Source organism: Lagopus leucura, unplaced genomic scaffold (assembly GCF_019238085.1).
Source record: "Lagopus leucura isolate 7727_CA_CO unplaced genomic scaffold, USGS_WTPT01 Super-Scaffold_73, whole genome shotgun sequence".
NCBI lineage: Eukaryota > Metazoa > Chordata > Aves > Galliformes > Phasianidae > Lagopus > Lagopus leucura.
In genome coordinates this window covers 81,515,857-81,531,469 of record NW_024962252.1, presented here as the reverse complement: position 1 = coordinate 81,531,469, position 15,613 = coordinate 81,515,857, and the positions used below count along the sequence as shown (strand labels likewise).

At 44.6% G+C, this 15,613-nt stretch overlaps 1 protein-coding gene across 3 annotated transcripts in view; it reads left to right on the top strand.

The window, feature by feature from the left end:
* The first annotated feature begins 1,057 nt into the window (after positions 1-1,057).
* LPGAT1 (lysophosphatidylglycerol acyltransferase 1) overlaps positions 1,058-15,613 on the top strand; it is a 58,492-nt gene continuing 43,936 nt past the window's right edge. For 2 of the 3 annotated variants that reach the window (XM_042885637.1, XM_042885632.1), the window contains exons 1-2: positions 1,058-1,115; positions 1,479-1,737. In XM_042885637.1, coding sequence (XP_042741571.1) covers positions 1,500-1,737 — 238 coding nt within the window. In that variant the 5' untranslated portion in view covers positions 1,058-1,115; positions 1,479-1,499. Of the gene's footprint in view, positions 1,116-1,478; positions 1,738-2,649; positions 2,871-15,613 lie in introns of those variants that run through there. The other variant, XM_042885646.1, reaches the window with a different exon arrangement.

Sequence of the window (15,613 nt, the reverse complement as noted above, 5' to 3'; positions counted from 1 at the left end):
AGAGGGGTGACCGGTGGAAGAGGAGTGGATTTCCTGTCAGACGTTCACAGGGAAGGGATGGGGGCTGCTGCAGTGATGCAGGAGGCTGCACTCCCTCACCGTATGGCTGGGCCGGAGGGACTGAGGGCTCCATCTCACCGACTGTGGGCCTGGCACCCCAGAGCTCGTGTCTGTGCCGGACTTCTGTGGGACGGGTCGAGGGAAGAGCCGGAAGAGCTGCTTTATACGAAGCAAGCTCGAGGTAGCTTTGACCATAAAGACAGAAAGCAGAAAGAACCACACTGCGGTCGTCCCGGCCAGGGCTGAGGGCAGTGAGCTAGGAGAGGACGGAGAGACCCGTCACCAGCTGCTACACCATCCCCTCTTTACCACTTGGTAATTAAACCCGCTGCCGAGAGCAATCAAACGGCTTTGGCACCGTCTGGGTCGGGGCGCGAGGGGCAGGGACACACTCGGCTCCTGCGGAGAGAGAGCAGCGCGGCGAGCGTTCCCGCGCGCCCGCGCGCGTGTGTGTGTGTGTGTGCGCGCGGGGCCGGGGGGCGGCGCTCCCGCAGCGCCAGCCCCGCTCTCGAGCAGCAGCGGGGCGGTCACGGCGGACACGCAGCGGCGGGGGCGGGGAGCGCGGCCCCAGCAGCCGGCATGCAGCCCCGGCGCCTCGCTCTGCTCGCGGTGGGCACGGAGCAGCGGCAGCAGCAGGAGGCGGCGGCACTGAGGTACGGACGCCCGCCCCCAACAGGTGCAGGGTTCTCCCACGAGTCGGCCCGGAGGGGCCGGGGCTCGGCGCCGCGCAGGGAGGAGAAGAGCCGGGCAGGGGTACCAGGCCCGGCGCGGGAGAACCGCGGTGAACCCGCGCTCTGCGCCTGCCCGCCCGGCTCGCCGCTCCCGTCTCCCCGCCCGCCGGCCCCGCGCTCACGCCGCCCGCCCCTCTGTCTCTCTCTCCCTCCGTCTTCCCGTAGGGAGCCGTAGGGCGAGCGGCGTTCCCCGGCCGGGCCAGCCGCCTCCGGGTCCATGAGCCGCCGCCAGCCGCCGCCCGGGACTGCCGTCGCCGCCGCCGGGCCCAGTTGCCCCAGCCCAGCTGCCCCAGCCCCGCCGTCGCTTCCGCCGCCGCTTCGGAGGTGAGTCCCGAGCCCGGCCCGGCTCCCGTCAGCGTCGCCCGCGGGGCCCGGCTCCTGTCAGCCGCGTCGGGGCGGGAGGAGGCCGACGGCGGCCGCGCCGGCCACCGTGACCTCTGGGGGGAGAAGATGGAGGCCGCTTGGGTCCGCCCGTGCCCCCCGCCGGGCTGCGGGCTTGGAGCCCCGCGAGGAGGGAGGCGAGGGGCCGGGGGGAGCCGGGAGCGGGGCCGCGTGCGATGCCGGGCAGCACCCGCGCCTTTCTGCAGCCGCCCGAGGTGAGTGGCCGGGCGGGCGGGCTCGGCTCTCCTCCCCCGGTCTCCCCGCCCTGCCCACAGCACCGCCCGTCTCTCCTCTCCTCTCCCGCAGGACGGTCCCGCTGTGAAAAGGATGGCTGTGACCTTAGAGCAGGCCCAGCGGGTGGGCTACACCTTCCTGAAAGCACTCCTCAGGTTCGCTTTTATGGTCGCCAATAACCTCGTCGCTATTCCGTCCTACGTCCTGTATTTAATTGTCCTGCAGCCTCTGCGAGTGTTGGATAGCGAGAGCTTCTGGTACATCGAAGGAGTGTTGTTTAAATGGCTGTTAGCTATGGTGGCTTCCTGGGGCTGGTGGGCTGGATACACAGGTAAGCACCTTCTGTTAATTACAGACGTACAGTTGTAAAGCTGTAAATGGGCATTAAGAGACAGACATCTTAGTATGGGGATGTGTAGGGGAATATCTAAATGCAGTGAGTGTAGGGGTGTTTTTCTTCCAGGGGTCTCTCTGGATTGAGATGCTGAGCGTACCTGAAATGTTTTCTTAATCATCAGTACAGATTTATTGTGTGTTAAGTAATAGAGTTTCTCATTCAGTACTTTGTCGTGATATGATCAGAAATACTGCTTTTTTTGCATTGCGTGTCCTCATCGCTTTGGTTTAGTATTATGTAAAAAAGGTACACCTCTTTCAAAGTTTTGATTTGTCCTGTGCACATAGCTGACAGAGCCAAACTTCAAGTATGTCCAAACTTCCCTTGTTAAGTGCATGCATCTCTAAATCATCTCTGCTTAAAACTGTCAGGACATCAACTATGAAGTTTGGCATGGAGCTCGCCTGCGAAGCGTAGGTCTTCTGGTCTTTCAACAGTGACTGTCTTCTCTGCTGTGTGAGAACGGAGGGAAACAGGGAGCCTTTTGCACAGAACTAGCGATGTGCGGTGCTTCTTGTCTGTATGGCTCTTCATTTACTGTTAGCAGAGCTAACTACAGAACCTGTAGGGATTTTTTTTTCCCCTCTGCATGCTTGCTGTATGGTGATGATAAAACTTATTTTCACTTGCTAGTATTCATAGTCCCTTAAGGTGAAGGACTGAACTGGAATACTAAGGAAGGCTCTAGTCTTGTCTTGAGCACACTGATTTTCATCCTGGCTACTGCACTTCCTGCAAGAAAACAGCCGTCAAATCTGTGTGTGCTGAGACCCTGTAAGGGAGTGAATCTATTGAGTGCAAAACATGAACAGCCCTCTTAAAATTCTTTCCCTCTCTTCTGCCCAGGCTACACCTGCAGGTCTTGTCCATATAAACAAGGAAAAAAAGGAATGGCAACACACAGCTCTGGAGTCTGGTCAGACTCCCAGTTAGTCAGGATGTCAGTGTTGTCCCAGACGGAACCATTTTTGTTAGACTACAAGAGATGAAGCTTCTGTGACACTGTGCCTTTTGGTACCCTGTCACGTACCCTTCTGAGATGCGCAAGGTTTCTGTGGATTCTCTAGGTGAGCTTCCAGTTCTTCTTAAGGAGATGGTGGCAGCAGCAAGCTAGGCTCTGGTCTGCTGGGCTAGAACTGTCGCAACGTTGCACTGCTTCAAAACTGCCTTGCCTCGTACAACTCAAGCTTTTCCAGATGTGCTGTTTTGAAAATCTTTTTACATGTTTATATTTGCTCATTAAAAGAAGTCCACATAGTATTTGCAGTGGCAGGTATGTTTTTGAAAGTCTGCTTATGCCTTTAAGCAAAAAGTCTTTCCGGAAGGACGGACTGACTTTCAAGGTGTCGTGTGCATTATTAATTGGAAATGGGAAAGTTTATGAGCATAACGGTAATGTTAAAGTCATACAGCATACATCCTGGGGTATGCTGCATATGTTGAGTGTGCTAGTTAAAATTCAAGCTGTCATCCCATGGCAATGTGGTTGTCAGTCCTGAAGGCAGTTTCTTTGGGATAGCTCTACTGCTGACTGCAGAACTGTGTGGTTTCTTTTGCCTACTGCTTGGAGAGCGGTCTTAGCATGGTCTGCATATCCTCAAGTCCTCCTGAAGCAGCTGTTGAATGGTTTTGCTGATGTAGCTTGACAATTTGCAAAAATCCTTTGTTGTTTTACAGTCTTGAAATGTCTTAGTGTGCTTGTGTGACGTGTCATTCAGCTACACAGAAGTGTTTCTGGGATGGTCTATGGGTAAGGTGGCTCTTCACTTTTCCCTATAAAGTATAACTTTTGATCTGGAGAGAATTTTAAGCAAACACTATTTCAAATTTCTAAGTCAGTTTGAACATGTTTTCTTATTTGATATGAAGACATCAGTGTGGTTGTTTTTTGTTTTTGTTTTTACTGAAATAACAAGAATAGCTTGTTTCCTTGTCCTTCCTTTCTTTACCCCTGTCAGCGCTCAGCACCACGAACAGAACAGACCTGGAAACAATCCCTTTAGAGCTGGTGTCTGAGCCTTAACGGTGCTACATTTGAAAGAGACCCTGCACCAGAAGTTTTCTGTTTTGAATTCCAAAGTTAAACTGAAGACAGACCTTCGTTATATTCCATCTTTGTAAAAGTAAATATAGGATTGTAGGTATACATGGATTCAGCAAGAAGATGAAGGATTTTTCATTTTTTGGGATAGCAGAGTGGTTTAGTGACATGAATTATTATTCTTATATTTCATCTTGATTTGGGTTAGCCAGCTAAATAAATTTGCCCATCTCTTAATTGATAGTAATGATCTGCTTCATTTGTTTTGAAGGTGTGTTTCTATTTTTATTTTCTGTTCATTTTTTGCACTTCCAGTCTTGGGTCATCTGTTGGGTAAGAAGTGATGTTATAACAAGGGACTTCGGCCTGCAAACTAGATGTAGGGCAGGTTGGTTTGCTTTTTTTTTTTTTTTTTTAATAGCCTCTGTAAGATTGTGTGTAATGTGTGGGAGAGGGCTCAACACCAAATGAAGACAATGTGGTGAGTGTTAGTTTTTTCCTTCTGGGCTTTGCTGCTGTTGCATAACTTGTTGGTATACTTTATTGAGTAAAGCTGGAACAGCTGAGGAAAACTCATGAACTAGGTCTGCCCTTCTCCCACCTCCGCATAACCCTGTGAGTTAGGATCCCAGAGGGTTTGTTATAGAAATTGCGTGATCTGGGTCTACATCAGCAGCTCTGACCTGTTCTTTTTGATTAATGTAGGTGTTCCTGCTTGCACGTGAACTTGATGTTATGTAAAGAGAGACTGTAGAACCAGACAAGCAAAACAGAGAAAGGAATGGGAACAGAGGTTGTAAAGATCCCTCTTCTTTCCCTCGTCTTTTTGTGTCATATGTCTTCCGAAAGGAAAAATGAGTATCTGTCCATGAAGAATGTTTAGACATCTAGTGGTGTTATTTCATCACTTTGCAGAAGGGTGTTCTTACAACTCTTACACACATTTTTTTAAGGCTTTTTGTCTAAATGTGCAATCCTCGTTGTAGGAGCTGTTCAGTTAGGACGCTCAGAATCGGTGTATTAGTGTGTTTGAAAGGCACCTTTGAATAACACTTCTCAGTATTTTCCTGCATTTGTTGGAAGACGCAGTCTAAAAAAAGCAAACTTGAGAGTGCTTGATCCTTTGTGGCAAGTACCTTTTTCTCTACTATAATTTTTCATTTAGCATGCAAATAGAACAAAAGCTGCTAAATAGTGCCATAGATGAGATGGGAGGGAGATGGAGCATATCTGTGGAGGTGAATTTCCAATGACTTCCTGCTCATCTATGAAACTACTTCTATAAACTATCTTCTGCATTTGAACTTCTTCAGGTCAGTGACTATTACTGACTAAAGTTTAATAACCCTGCATCTAATCAGATCTCTAAAGATAGTTAGGGCTGCTAGAAGAGAACCTGGCTTGGCTTAAAAATGCTTAGACACGCTGTTTTGTTCTCTTTTCCTGCTAACTGCAGCAGCTGCCATTAGCTTGAGATCCTGACGTTTTAATATTCTAATTATAAGCGTCTACACAGTCATCAGTCCAGATAATTGGAATACTGATCTTGTGCTTTGCTCTAAGGTTGTAGGGACCTTAAAGACCTTCCAGTTCCAGCCCCCATGTTGTGGACAGGGACACCTCCATTAAATCAGGTTGGCCCATCCAGCATGGCCTTGAACACCTCCTGGAGTTGGTGATGGTGAGTGTCCTCCAGAAGCAGCTGCTGTCAGTCCTCCTCTGACATTCAGGAGAAGTGTCCCCTGCAGTCAGTGGGGTTGTGTGCATCTCAGGAGAGGATCCTGTTGTGAGAACTCAGTGCCACTGAGTTCAGCCACTTGCCAGCTCGTGCAGTCTCTCAATCAAGTTGGGCAGGTTGGTGACAGGAAGAGTAATATACCTCTGCTGCTGTGCCAAAAGCACCTTAGTGGTGTGAGGGTACTTGCTGGTATTGCGGGCAAGGATCTAAACTGATCAAATGGTACTGCCTGTACTGTTCTGCAGCAGTCAGTAGGGACATTTAAGTAGTCTCTGTGAGAATATTGCAGTTCTGTCAAGGGAGGAGAGTTTTTGTTTCCTCATTTCTTGATGTTCTGACAGGAAGAGTTAAAATTGTGATTTGGGTTTCTAGTTGTCTTTCCTCTTTTCCACTCAAGTGATCTAAAATTTATTGGCTGACATTTATGTAAGATTAAGTGGTGACCAGTATATCATTTTTTTCAGCAGTCATCCATTTTTTTTCTCTGATTCATAACGTTCTTAGTTTCTCTTTCATCAGTCACCAGACTCAACTTCTTTAATCTTTAAAGAATGAGAATATTTTGGTCTTCTGGAACAGTGATGGGCACAGATGGAGTTGTGATCACACCTCCCTGGCACAGGTGATGTGTGCTGTCTGCACTGCCTGTCATGGCTGGCCAGCCCCTCTCCAACAGGAAGTGCAACGCAAGTTGGGAAACAGCAGATGAGATAAAGTACATTTTTTTGCACCAAATAGGGCGTGGGGTGTTATTTCAGGAGATGCATCTGCATGCTTTTCCCTGCCATTGTTTCCTACCCTGCTTTGTTGCTGCAGGATGATTTTTAATTGACAGTATTTGGGTTTGGGAATGGTCACTGCTGTGAGGCGTAGGAAAGCAAATGCACATGTATTTCTGAGGACAAGCAGTGTGTAAAATGAAGAAAGAAGATTGTTCTTGTTTGAATGTGCGAACGTACCTGATGTGACTTTCAGGTTTGGATAGTGGCATACCAGGAGGAGGCTGTATTCCTTTGTATTGAGTTTCTTGGTGATTCGACTTGAGCGCAGCTTTCTCTGATAGAGATGTGTGTAACTTTTGCGTAGGTTAGGCTGAGATCGAGCTGGGAAATTTGAATTTATTTTGTAAGAGGAAGTTTATATGCAGCTTGTGAGCTGCCTTGATAAGAAGAGGTCAGAGTTGAACGAGTTAGGGACATTGGAACTGCTTCTGCCACGGCCTGAGAGCAAAGGCTTGTTGTGTCATTGCGTAAGATGCACTGGGGAGTACAGTGAACTCACTGTCTGCTTTGTGCAAGTGAGGTCTGTGTTTGTGAAGGGTTCTTACAGTGACCCTGGACCTGTTTTAATCATATGTAAAATCACCAGGAAATTCCCCTCTCTCACTTTTGGTACAGGCTTCACCGTAGTTCTTTCTTTCATGTAGTGTCAGCAATGTGTCAAAAGCAGCAAAGCTTCTCTCTGTTTTTCCTGTTGTATCACTTAGCTATTAAGGGTCATTCCAAAAGATTAGCTATAGAAATGCTGTCTAAGTTTTATTTTTAGAAAGCTCCTGCCTTCTGGCATAGCACTTAGAGTAAAAGCACACACCATTTTTTTTTGCCTGTGATATTTCTGTTGTTTGTTGCCATTTGCTTCTTTTTCAGTGTGGGTTAGTGTCTGATCCTGTGTTTCACCTGATCTGGATAAAACAAGATGTTGCGAGCGTAACAAGTTGTTATGTCTGCCTAAGGTTAGTAAGCATGACATTACCAAGGAGAACTTTTACTGAAAGATGTGAAGGGGAAGCTCTTTACTCTTAGCTCCAGGAATGCCCATGGAATGCTTCTCAACCAGCGTTGTATTCCTGCTTATGGCCAGGTTTTCTATTTTTAGGATATGTCTTCATCTCTTCTGCTTCTTCTAGGCATGACATTGTTTTTAATGTATCTATGCATGCTAGTCATCTTACTCCCCCTAGCATTGCTGGTTAAGTGCCTGGAAGGGTATGACTAAATACCTGAGAGATGTCTCTGTGCCTTTTCTTGTTCTTTTTCTTGATGGTAGGTAGGCTGTTAGAAACCACGTGAAGTTACTGTGGGAACGGTTATTCCAGCTCCGATCTGGAGGTAGAATAGAATCTTAGTGAGTCAAACCCTTTATGCATCAATTCTTTACGTTTGAAGGAGGAAATTTTTTCCCCACTTAAGCAGTGTGATTGAGTCCATACTAGAACATATCGTAAATGACACCTTGACATCAGAGATGCAATTGCTTATTCTCATATGTATTTAATCTGACTGTTTTAAAGCACAAGAATCTCAGAACTTTTCAAGAAAACTAGAGACAACACTGAATGTTTAATGTGAATAAAGGATACTTTTCTCTGACAACTTGTTCTGATAAATTACTTTTTTTTGAATACCACTCAAACAAATGAAATCTATCACTTTCCCTTTCTCTGTTGGGTGTGTGTGAGAGGCAAGGAAGTCTTGACATGGGTTAGTTTGGCAAGGTCTTAAGCAGCTGAAAACACAACCTCGAAAATAGAAGAGTTGTACAACCTTAGTGAGTCTGGGCAGTTAGGAAAATCTTTATGGGGTATAAGTTTAGTGGAGTAAATTTCCAGCATGAACTGAGCCAAAATACAACTCCCAAGATATGTAATCTGCCTGTGTTTATTACAGTGAATATAAACTAATGCTTAAGATGACATGTCAAACGCAGGATTGCGTAGGCATGTAATTGCACTGCTGCTGCAGTTGCCTCACTTGAGATAATAGTCCAGCCATTCGTGTATGCAATTACTGGAATAAGTAAGGCCAATACGTTTGCATTCCTAAAAGTGCTCTGTGGCACTGGTGATGGATTTTGTGTACAAGGATGTATTCTGATTCTCTTCCCCATACAAGCTTTTCAAGCAGGGAGTGCCCCAGCAAAGCCTGGTCCCAGCTTTCAGTTTCATGCTCACACCACCACTTCAGTATTGCCAAATATTTTAAGCATTGTGTGATCTTTATCACAGCCCTGATTCACACTAAAAGCTACCTGCTGCCTTTTTTGCTGTAGTATTTGGACACATTGGGCTGCAATATGTGATTAAAACGGCGTTGAAGTAGACTTCTTCAATTTCTTCTTCTGTCCTGTTAAGTGGTTATCGTTACTTAGACTGTCCAAGTGCCTTCTGCAGAGTTTCTTCAGAGAAGAAAATGAAGCATAGAGTGAGAGTGAGGAGCTATCGTGAACTGAAGACTGCTTGGTTAGGGAATAAAAAGGCCAGTGTTCATTTTAATGAAAGGTTAGCAGTGGGGTTCCTCGTCAGTTTTGTATACTTGGCTGTTGGAGTTTGCGAGCTGCAGAAAGGACTGTAGAGAACTTTGGATGTAGTTAAGCTATGTGAATGGCCAACAAATTGCAGAAGTTGTTTGGTGTTGAACAGTCCGAAGTAATGAACATTTCAGGAAAGCAGCAGCATAAGGAAGAGATCAGTGTAACGATGGAGAGCTTAGAGAAACTTTTGGCTTAGTGCACACTGTGTAATTAAAGTATATGAAGAACAAGGAGAGTAATGAAAATATCAGCTTCGCTCTTTGCTGTTCTTGTCTCGGATGTTTTAAAGCTATTTGAGAATTAAGAAGGGGGCTCCAAGAGGGTCAAGCATTTCATTAATGGAAGCTGAAATCAAATCAGAGAATTCCATTCACCACTAAACTTGAATTGAACAACTTAATGATTCTGTTTCCTATGCAGAGCAGAGCAGAAGTGCAATCTCTTCACCTCTATGTGAAGAAGGGGATTTTTTTATATCATTAGAAACTAACAAATTTAAATCTTTTAAGATTTAGTAAGGCAGCAGTGCCTGATTTTTTCTTTTTAATTTCCTTAAATATTTTCATTATGTTTTTTCACAAATACTTTACTGTGCAGGTTAAGTAGTGTCAGTGGTATTAGTTCTTAAGTCATGCAGCATAATCTCAAAACCTTTTGTTTAAAAGTTATAGTTTTAAGGGGCAAAGTATTGTACCTGTTTTATGAGTCTTAATTGTTTAAGCTAGTTTAGGGTGGCACTTCAATACTGCAATTTAAAGAAGGGGCAGAGGAAAGATTAGTGGCTTTATTATTGCTTCTCACTCAGAACTAAAACCAGGATTTTAGGCGAGCAAGGGGCAGTGCTGCTGCTGTTTGAGAGGATGTGGGCACTAGAGAGATGAATCAGTAGGAGGACAGTGATATGAGTGTTTATGGATGTGGGTTTTTGGCGGTGAAAGGGAGGATCTTGTCTTGGTGTGGGTTTTTTTTCTTTTTTTTTTAATTTAGTTTCATTTGTTTTCTAGCAGCCCAAGATCCCAAGGGTGCACAGTGAAAGTCTATAGTGTCTGTGCTTGCTTACCAGATTGGGGGGAAAAATGACAACGCTGAGAAACATACTTTTGGATAATTTAAACATCAGTTGTGTTTGTGTGGTGCTTGGAGTGGGCCACTGAATGCCTTTTTAAGGTAATCTGGATACCTGTATAATTTATCATACATGTAGATAAGCATGACGGTATTTTTAGTATAGCTGCCTCGTGGGATGGATGAGGCTCCTTGTTTAACAGTTCTTTCTGTCAGCCGTCCCACGCTTCTGATTTGCCTACTCACGAATTTCTCTACAGCTGACCAGATGGTTCAGATTTCAGAGAGGACGATGTTCTGGGAGTTTGGGGGGAAACTTGCAGATGAGCTGAGAATTGAGGCCTGAGTTAGTGTCTCAGCTGGAGACAGAGTAGGCAGAATTTGGCCATGGTATGTCTCATTGGACGCCTGCTGCACCACCAACCAGCACAAAGGAGGGAGGTTCTGCGTTTGTTGCACTGCTGGCACTATCTTGTCCAGCATGTTGAAGAGAAGAAGGTCAGGCAGCAAATGTTTGGGAAACCTGGCTTTGTTAATTTTGCAGCTTCCAGACTAATTGGTTAGTCTGGCAGTGGCAGACAGAAAGCAGCATCCTTTCCTTTGGGAGATGTTTAGTTCACCTTGGTTATCATAGCCTTTTAAATCTGAAAGGTATGCAGAGACAGCTGTCCAGTCTTAACATCAGGAAAAAGGATATGGTAGAAAAAAGAACTTAAAGTATTGGGATTTAAGACTTTCCACTCATCTTTCCACAACAAAAAATGAGTTGGCATTGCGCCCTGAAAAGAGAACCTGAAGGATGGTAACATAACTACAGCTCTGGGGACAGAGCAGTGGTGCTCAGGTGGCTGTGGACAGGGCAGAACCAAAGAGAAGTCAGTGACAAATCTGACCCAGAGGCACTTGGAAACGTGAGGTTTGAGGTGTATTTGCAGAGACCTGAAGAGAGCAGCGATGCAGGTGGTGAGCAGTGATCATCTGTCCAGTAGGGTTCTGTGCCATTGAGCAGCTGCGTGTAAGCATTGCATTACTGAGGTGGCCACTTGAAATGGGTACCTGTCTGGTCTGTTTTGAATGCTTAAATTATATATATAGATGGCCCGGCAATATTCCAGCTCTGATGGCTGCTGGTTTCCTTTTCAAATGCATTCTTTTCATTTGGATAATGTACCCATTTTTATTTCCTGCGCTTACCTCTGGCATAAAATTCAGTTTCTGTTCCTCCTAGCAACGGCTTTACTTGGAAACAAACATAACCATAGACTGCCTATCTGCTGATACTCCATGAAGGAACCTGTGAAGTTTAGTTTATGTTTGTTAAAATGTTTTCAGATGAAGGTATAGTTAATATTAATGTCTGTTAAGCCTCTTCCGCGCATTGGATTACATGAAAACTAATGGAGGAGTATTTTTGGTATTTGAGACTCTTCTATTTATATCACCAAACCTAATACTGCAATCTTCTAACCTAATAATCTACAGATGGAATGTTACATCAGCAGAGTCTTTATTCAGATAGTTCTGTTCTCTTTGGTATATTTAGATGATCAGCTGATGTCCACCTCGGGCTTCTGAAGTTTAACAAGATTTTTATAGGTTAAAGAAATGCTTTTGTGAGAGAAAATATTGAAACACTTTTTTTGTTCTTCTTCTTTCCCCTTTACTGCAAATATTACAAATGTTTAAACAGCCTTCTGAAACTTAAAAGCTAAATTGCAGTGCTGAGTTCATTTAACCGCGGGTAGTGTCACAGTGCGTCACCACAGGAAGGCTAATTTGGGTGGCTGCTGTGGCAAAGAACAAACTATTACAGGTAGTGTGCTCCTTCCTTTTTCTGCCCTGTTGCTGCCCCTATGATGCTTTGCCAAAACATTGTCTGACTGCTTGCTAGTTTTCTTTCGAGGCAGGGTTTCTTTGACCAGATGTCGGAGGGTTCAGATAAGTAGATAAGTGGATAAGTAGAATGTGATGTTTGAACGTATTAACCAAAGTTGCTCTGTGCTTGTGTTAGATTTTTGTGGTCCAAACACTTATTTTTGCCCACTTCTCTTTTTGTGTGGGGAAGGAATGATTTGTAAGAATTCCTACATATGCTTCCTGAGTAAGCAGAGATGCTTGTAACTTTCAACACATTGCATATAATGTACTTACAGTGTTTGTTGATATCAACAGCCTTAGGAGTATTCACATTAATCATTTAATTGTAAAACAGAATTTTGACATCTTTATTTGCACTTATAGCTCATTTTCTGTATTTGAAATAGAGACGTGCATTTCCACAGTCTCTTTCACAGCCCTGTTGTTTGGTCCCTTTACTGGTGCCCTCTGGAGAAACCACTCTCCAGCAAAACCGTATTTTTAACTGATGTATATGGTAGTCCATTCTCTCTTTTTCTGCCCCCAGCATTTTTCTGTGGTCATTTTTTAGCTCTTAGGAAAACTTGTTGATCTGAGAGATGTGGACTTGTTATTTCTTTACTTGGGGAAGAGAGGAAGAGAAGCCTCGATGACCAGCACTGCAGCAGCTTCACAGCTGGGACCTGGGTATTGCATAGAGAAGCATCCTGAGTGCTGTGCTAACAGGGCTGTGTGCTGAGTGTGGGGGGTAGGTCTTAGAGCCAGCCAGTAAGAGTGTTTGAATGAACTGGAGTCCATTAAAAGTACTGCAGAAACTCTTGGTAGCGCTCATCTGCAAATCCAAGATGTTTTTTGCAGTAGTGAGCAGATGTAAGAGGATTATTTGTTCTGTAATAGTAGCACATGCCAGACAACTAACTGTATTTTTTTAAATTAGGAACAGTAAACTTTCTTTTGCTGCTTCGAGGTACATCAGCAAGAGTGAGTGAGAATGCTTTTCTTCCTAATCTCACATCTTGTGGGACAGCCTGTGCGTGCCCTGAAAGGTGTCACCTCTGATTTTCTGATAATAAACAGACTTCTGTTTACCTGAAATGTGGTTACACACTTTCTTCTCAAGTGTCCCTGTGCTGCCACAGGATAACCTGGGGGAAATTTAAATAAATTAAGATACTTAGCTTGGATTGTTTGCTGTGTGATGCCAGCAGAAGTACTAGATGCATTTCCCAGCTCCAGTAGTTGTCATACACATTTCAGCATGCTTTTCAAACTTACTGTGGCCTTGTGTTTTAATAGCAGAACTTCCATAGACGTTAAACTGAATATAGGAATATGCCATTGTGTTAAACTGCATCTTTAACTTCTTATTGTTTTATAATTAATTTACTTGGATTACGTTTGTGGTAACAAAACATCATTTTTCCTCCAGCCTTTGTAAGCTCCATTATTTGAAAAAAAAAATGAAGATGATGTTTTAGAAGCCCAAAGGGAAATGTTTGTAGTTCTGTTCATGTTCTGACTTTGTTGTTTTTAAGGCTGTTGTGGCATGTGTGAGAAGCTGAATAAAGCCCATGGAAGGCCAATAATGAAAGCATTTAAGGCTTCCATTAGAAGGTTTGTGCTTGCGCTTCCTTCCATCTGTAACCATTTATTTCTTGGTTCTTTGCATGCCTTTCATTGTTAAGTTTGGCCCACCATGCTGCAACTTGAAAACGTCCAATGACTTGGTTCTGCTTTGTAGCATGGCGAGCTTAGCCCATTTTAACAGCTGGGGGTTGGCACAAAGGTATGTGGAGAACAAGAGGGTAACGCTGCAGCTGCTTGATTAGTACCCAGCTTTACGTTTTGTGGATATTGAGTTTTTGATTATGCTATTTCTGCAATCTCAAAATACATTGCGTGAATGTATATGTCTGTTCCCATGATTGTTCAGGCACTCAGTAGCTGTTCTTTTTCTGGCTGGAATTGACTGAATTGAGAAGTTTTAACTGGTCAGCGCCCTCCAAGTGGAGACAAGCTCCTCAGTTCTGAGGTCACTGTAGGGAGACAGTAAATAAAGGCACAGAATGGCCTCTTCCCCCTCCCACATGGGCCACATAACCGAGATAATCTAAAAAGTAATGTTTCTTTGAGTGCATTCGGTGAGATTTTTTTATTCTGTATTTAAGTTGTGCTGGTAAAGGTCAGTTGTATAACAGGAAGCATCAACAGCATTTTCTAATAATTTGAAATCACAGACTGATTTGGGTTGGGAGGGACCTCAAAACCCATACAGTCCCAACCCCAGCTGTGGTCAGGGCTGCCCCCCCAGCTCAGCTGCTCAAGGTCCCATCCAACCTGGCCTTGAGCACCTGCAGGGATGGGGCACCACAGCTTTAATATGAGCACACTGGAATACTGTGCTTTATCGATTTCTTATGAGAAAGTGCTCTCCCTCCTTGTACAGTCCAGCAGCAGTTTCCTACGTTCTGTGTGCCTCTTACCTGAAAGAAGCTCTCATAGTGCTCTGAAAAATTGATAGTCCCAAAAATATCCAGTAATTTAGAACTTGCATTTAAAAATGGAAATGTCTTCCACAAAGGGAAGACATTGCTAGTTAGCATCTCCAGGACCATGGGAAACAAAGAATACTTGATTAAACCTGCTGGTGACATTCATCTTCTTACCTGTTTCTTGTTGATTTACAGCCACTGGGCTCTGCTATTGCTCTTTTTTAAGTCCTGAAACAGAATTGCATTTTTGCCCAATCACTTTCTTGAAGGCTGCTTCGGTCTTGTGGGCACCTTTTTTCTTCCAGAATGGAATCTTTGTCCATTTTTCTGGACTGCGTATTGCAGACTACTTCCATGATATAAAGAAACATTTCTGATTCCTCATAGGTTGAGGCACACGAGTCTGTGTAAGCAGTCACACAGCAGTGTGGAAGTGATGGGAGTGCTTGGTCCTGTAGGAAGGCATGTTGGTTGTTTGCTTCAGGCAGCTGGCACTAGACCAGCTAGTTTGCTTGTTGCATTTCTCTTGTTTTTCTTGATCAAGGTCCTCAAATTTAACAGCTGAGGCTGCAAAGCAGGTTTCAGCCACTCCCCCTGCTTTGAAAGGGGCATTTTCCTCTCTGGAGGAAACAGGAGTAATTTTTCACAAGTCATTTGCTTTGCATAGACCATTGCCCTAAAGGCATTTTTCACACCGTTGGTTTGGGTTTACTGATGCTTGGTGTTGGTTACACAATCTGAGAAGTATCCTCTTAGGGCTGTGAACCTTGGTGTGTTCTCTGGTCGATGTCTGCCATGAAACCCGACTACAGAGGCGCGCTCTAGTCCTTTGTGGATTAGCTTTTCTGGGTAGTGCTGTTGACTAGCTGTACTTTTTGAGTGTCCTTACCAGTTGATGGAAATGAATTGACTTATGAATGACTCTCTTCTGGCCTCACAGGGAATTTCACATCTGGGAAGACGAGCAGCAGCGTCAAATTAGTAATGCATACCGTTGCCAGTGACTCAAAAGGAAACAGTAGTAATAGTACTGTAGTCTGTGATAATGCCCCCGGGTGGAATCTGCCGTGTAGGCAGATGACTGCTGGAAGACAGCTCAGGTTATTGTTAGATGCGGCAGCTGAGTTGTGTCTGAGGTGTGCTTTCAAAGAGCTCTCTTAGAAAATATATTCCTTATTTTCTAAACATTTGTTTTCCCCAAATTCAAAACCCGCTAGCAAATCAAACAGCTGTCACCCCATCCCTGCCCAAACAGTGGTTCTGCAGAGTGGGAAGCTGCATGTTTTTGGCACGTTCTGAAGCACTAAA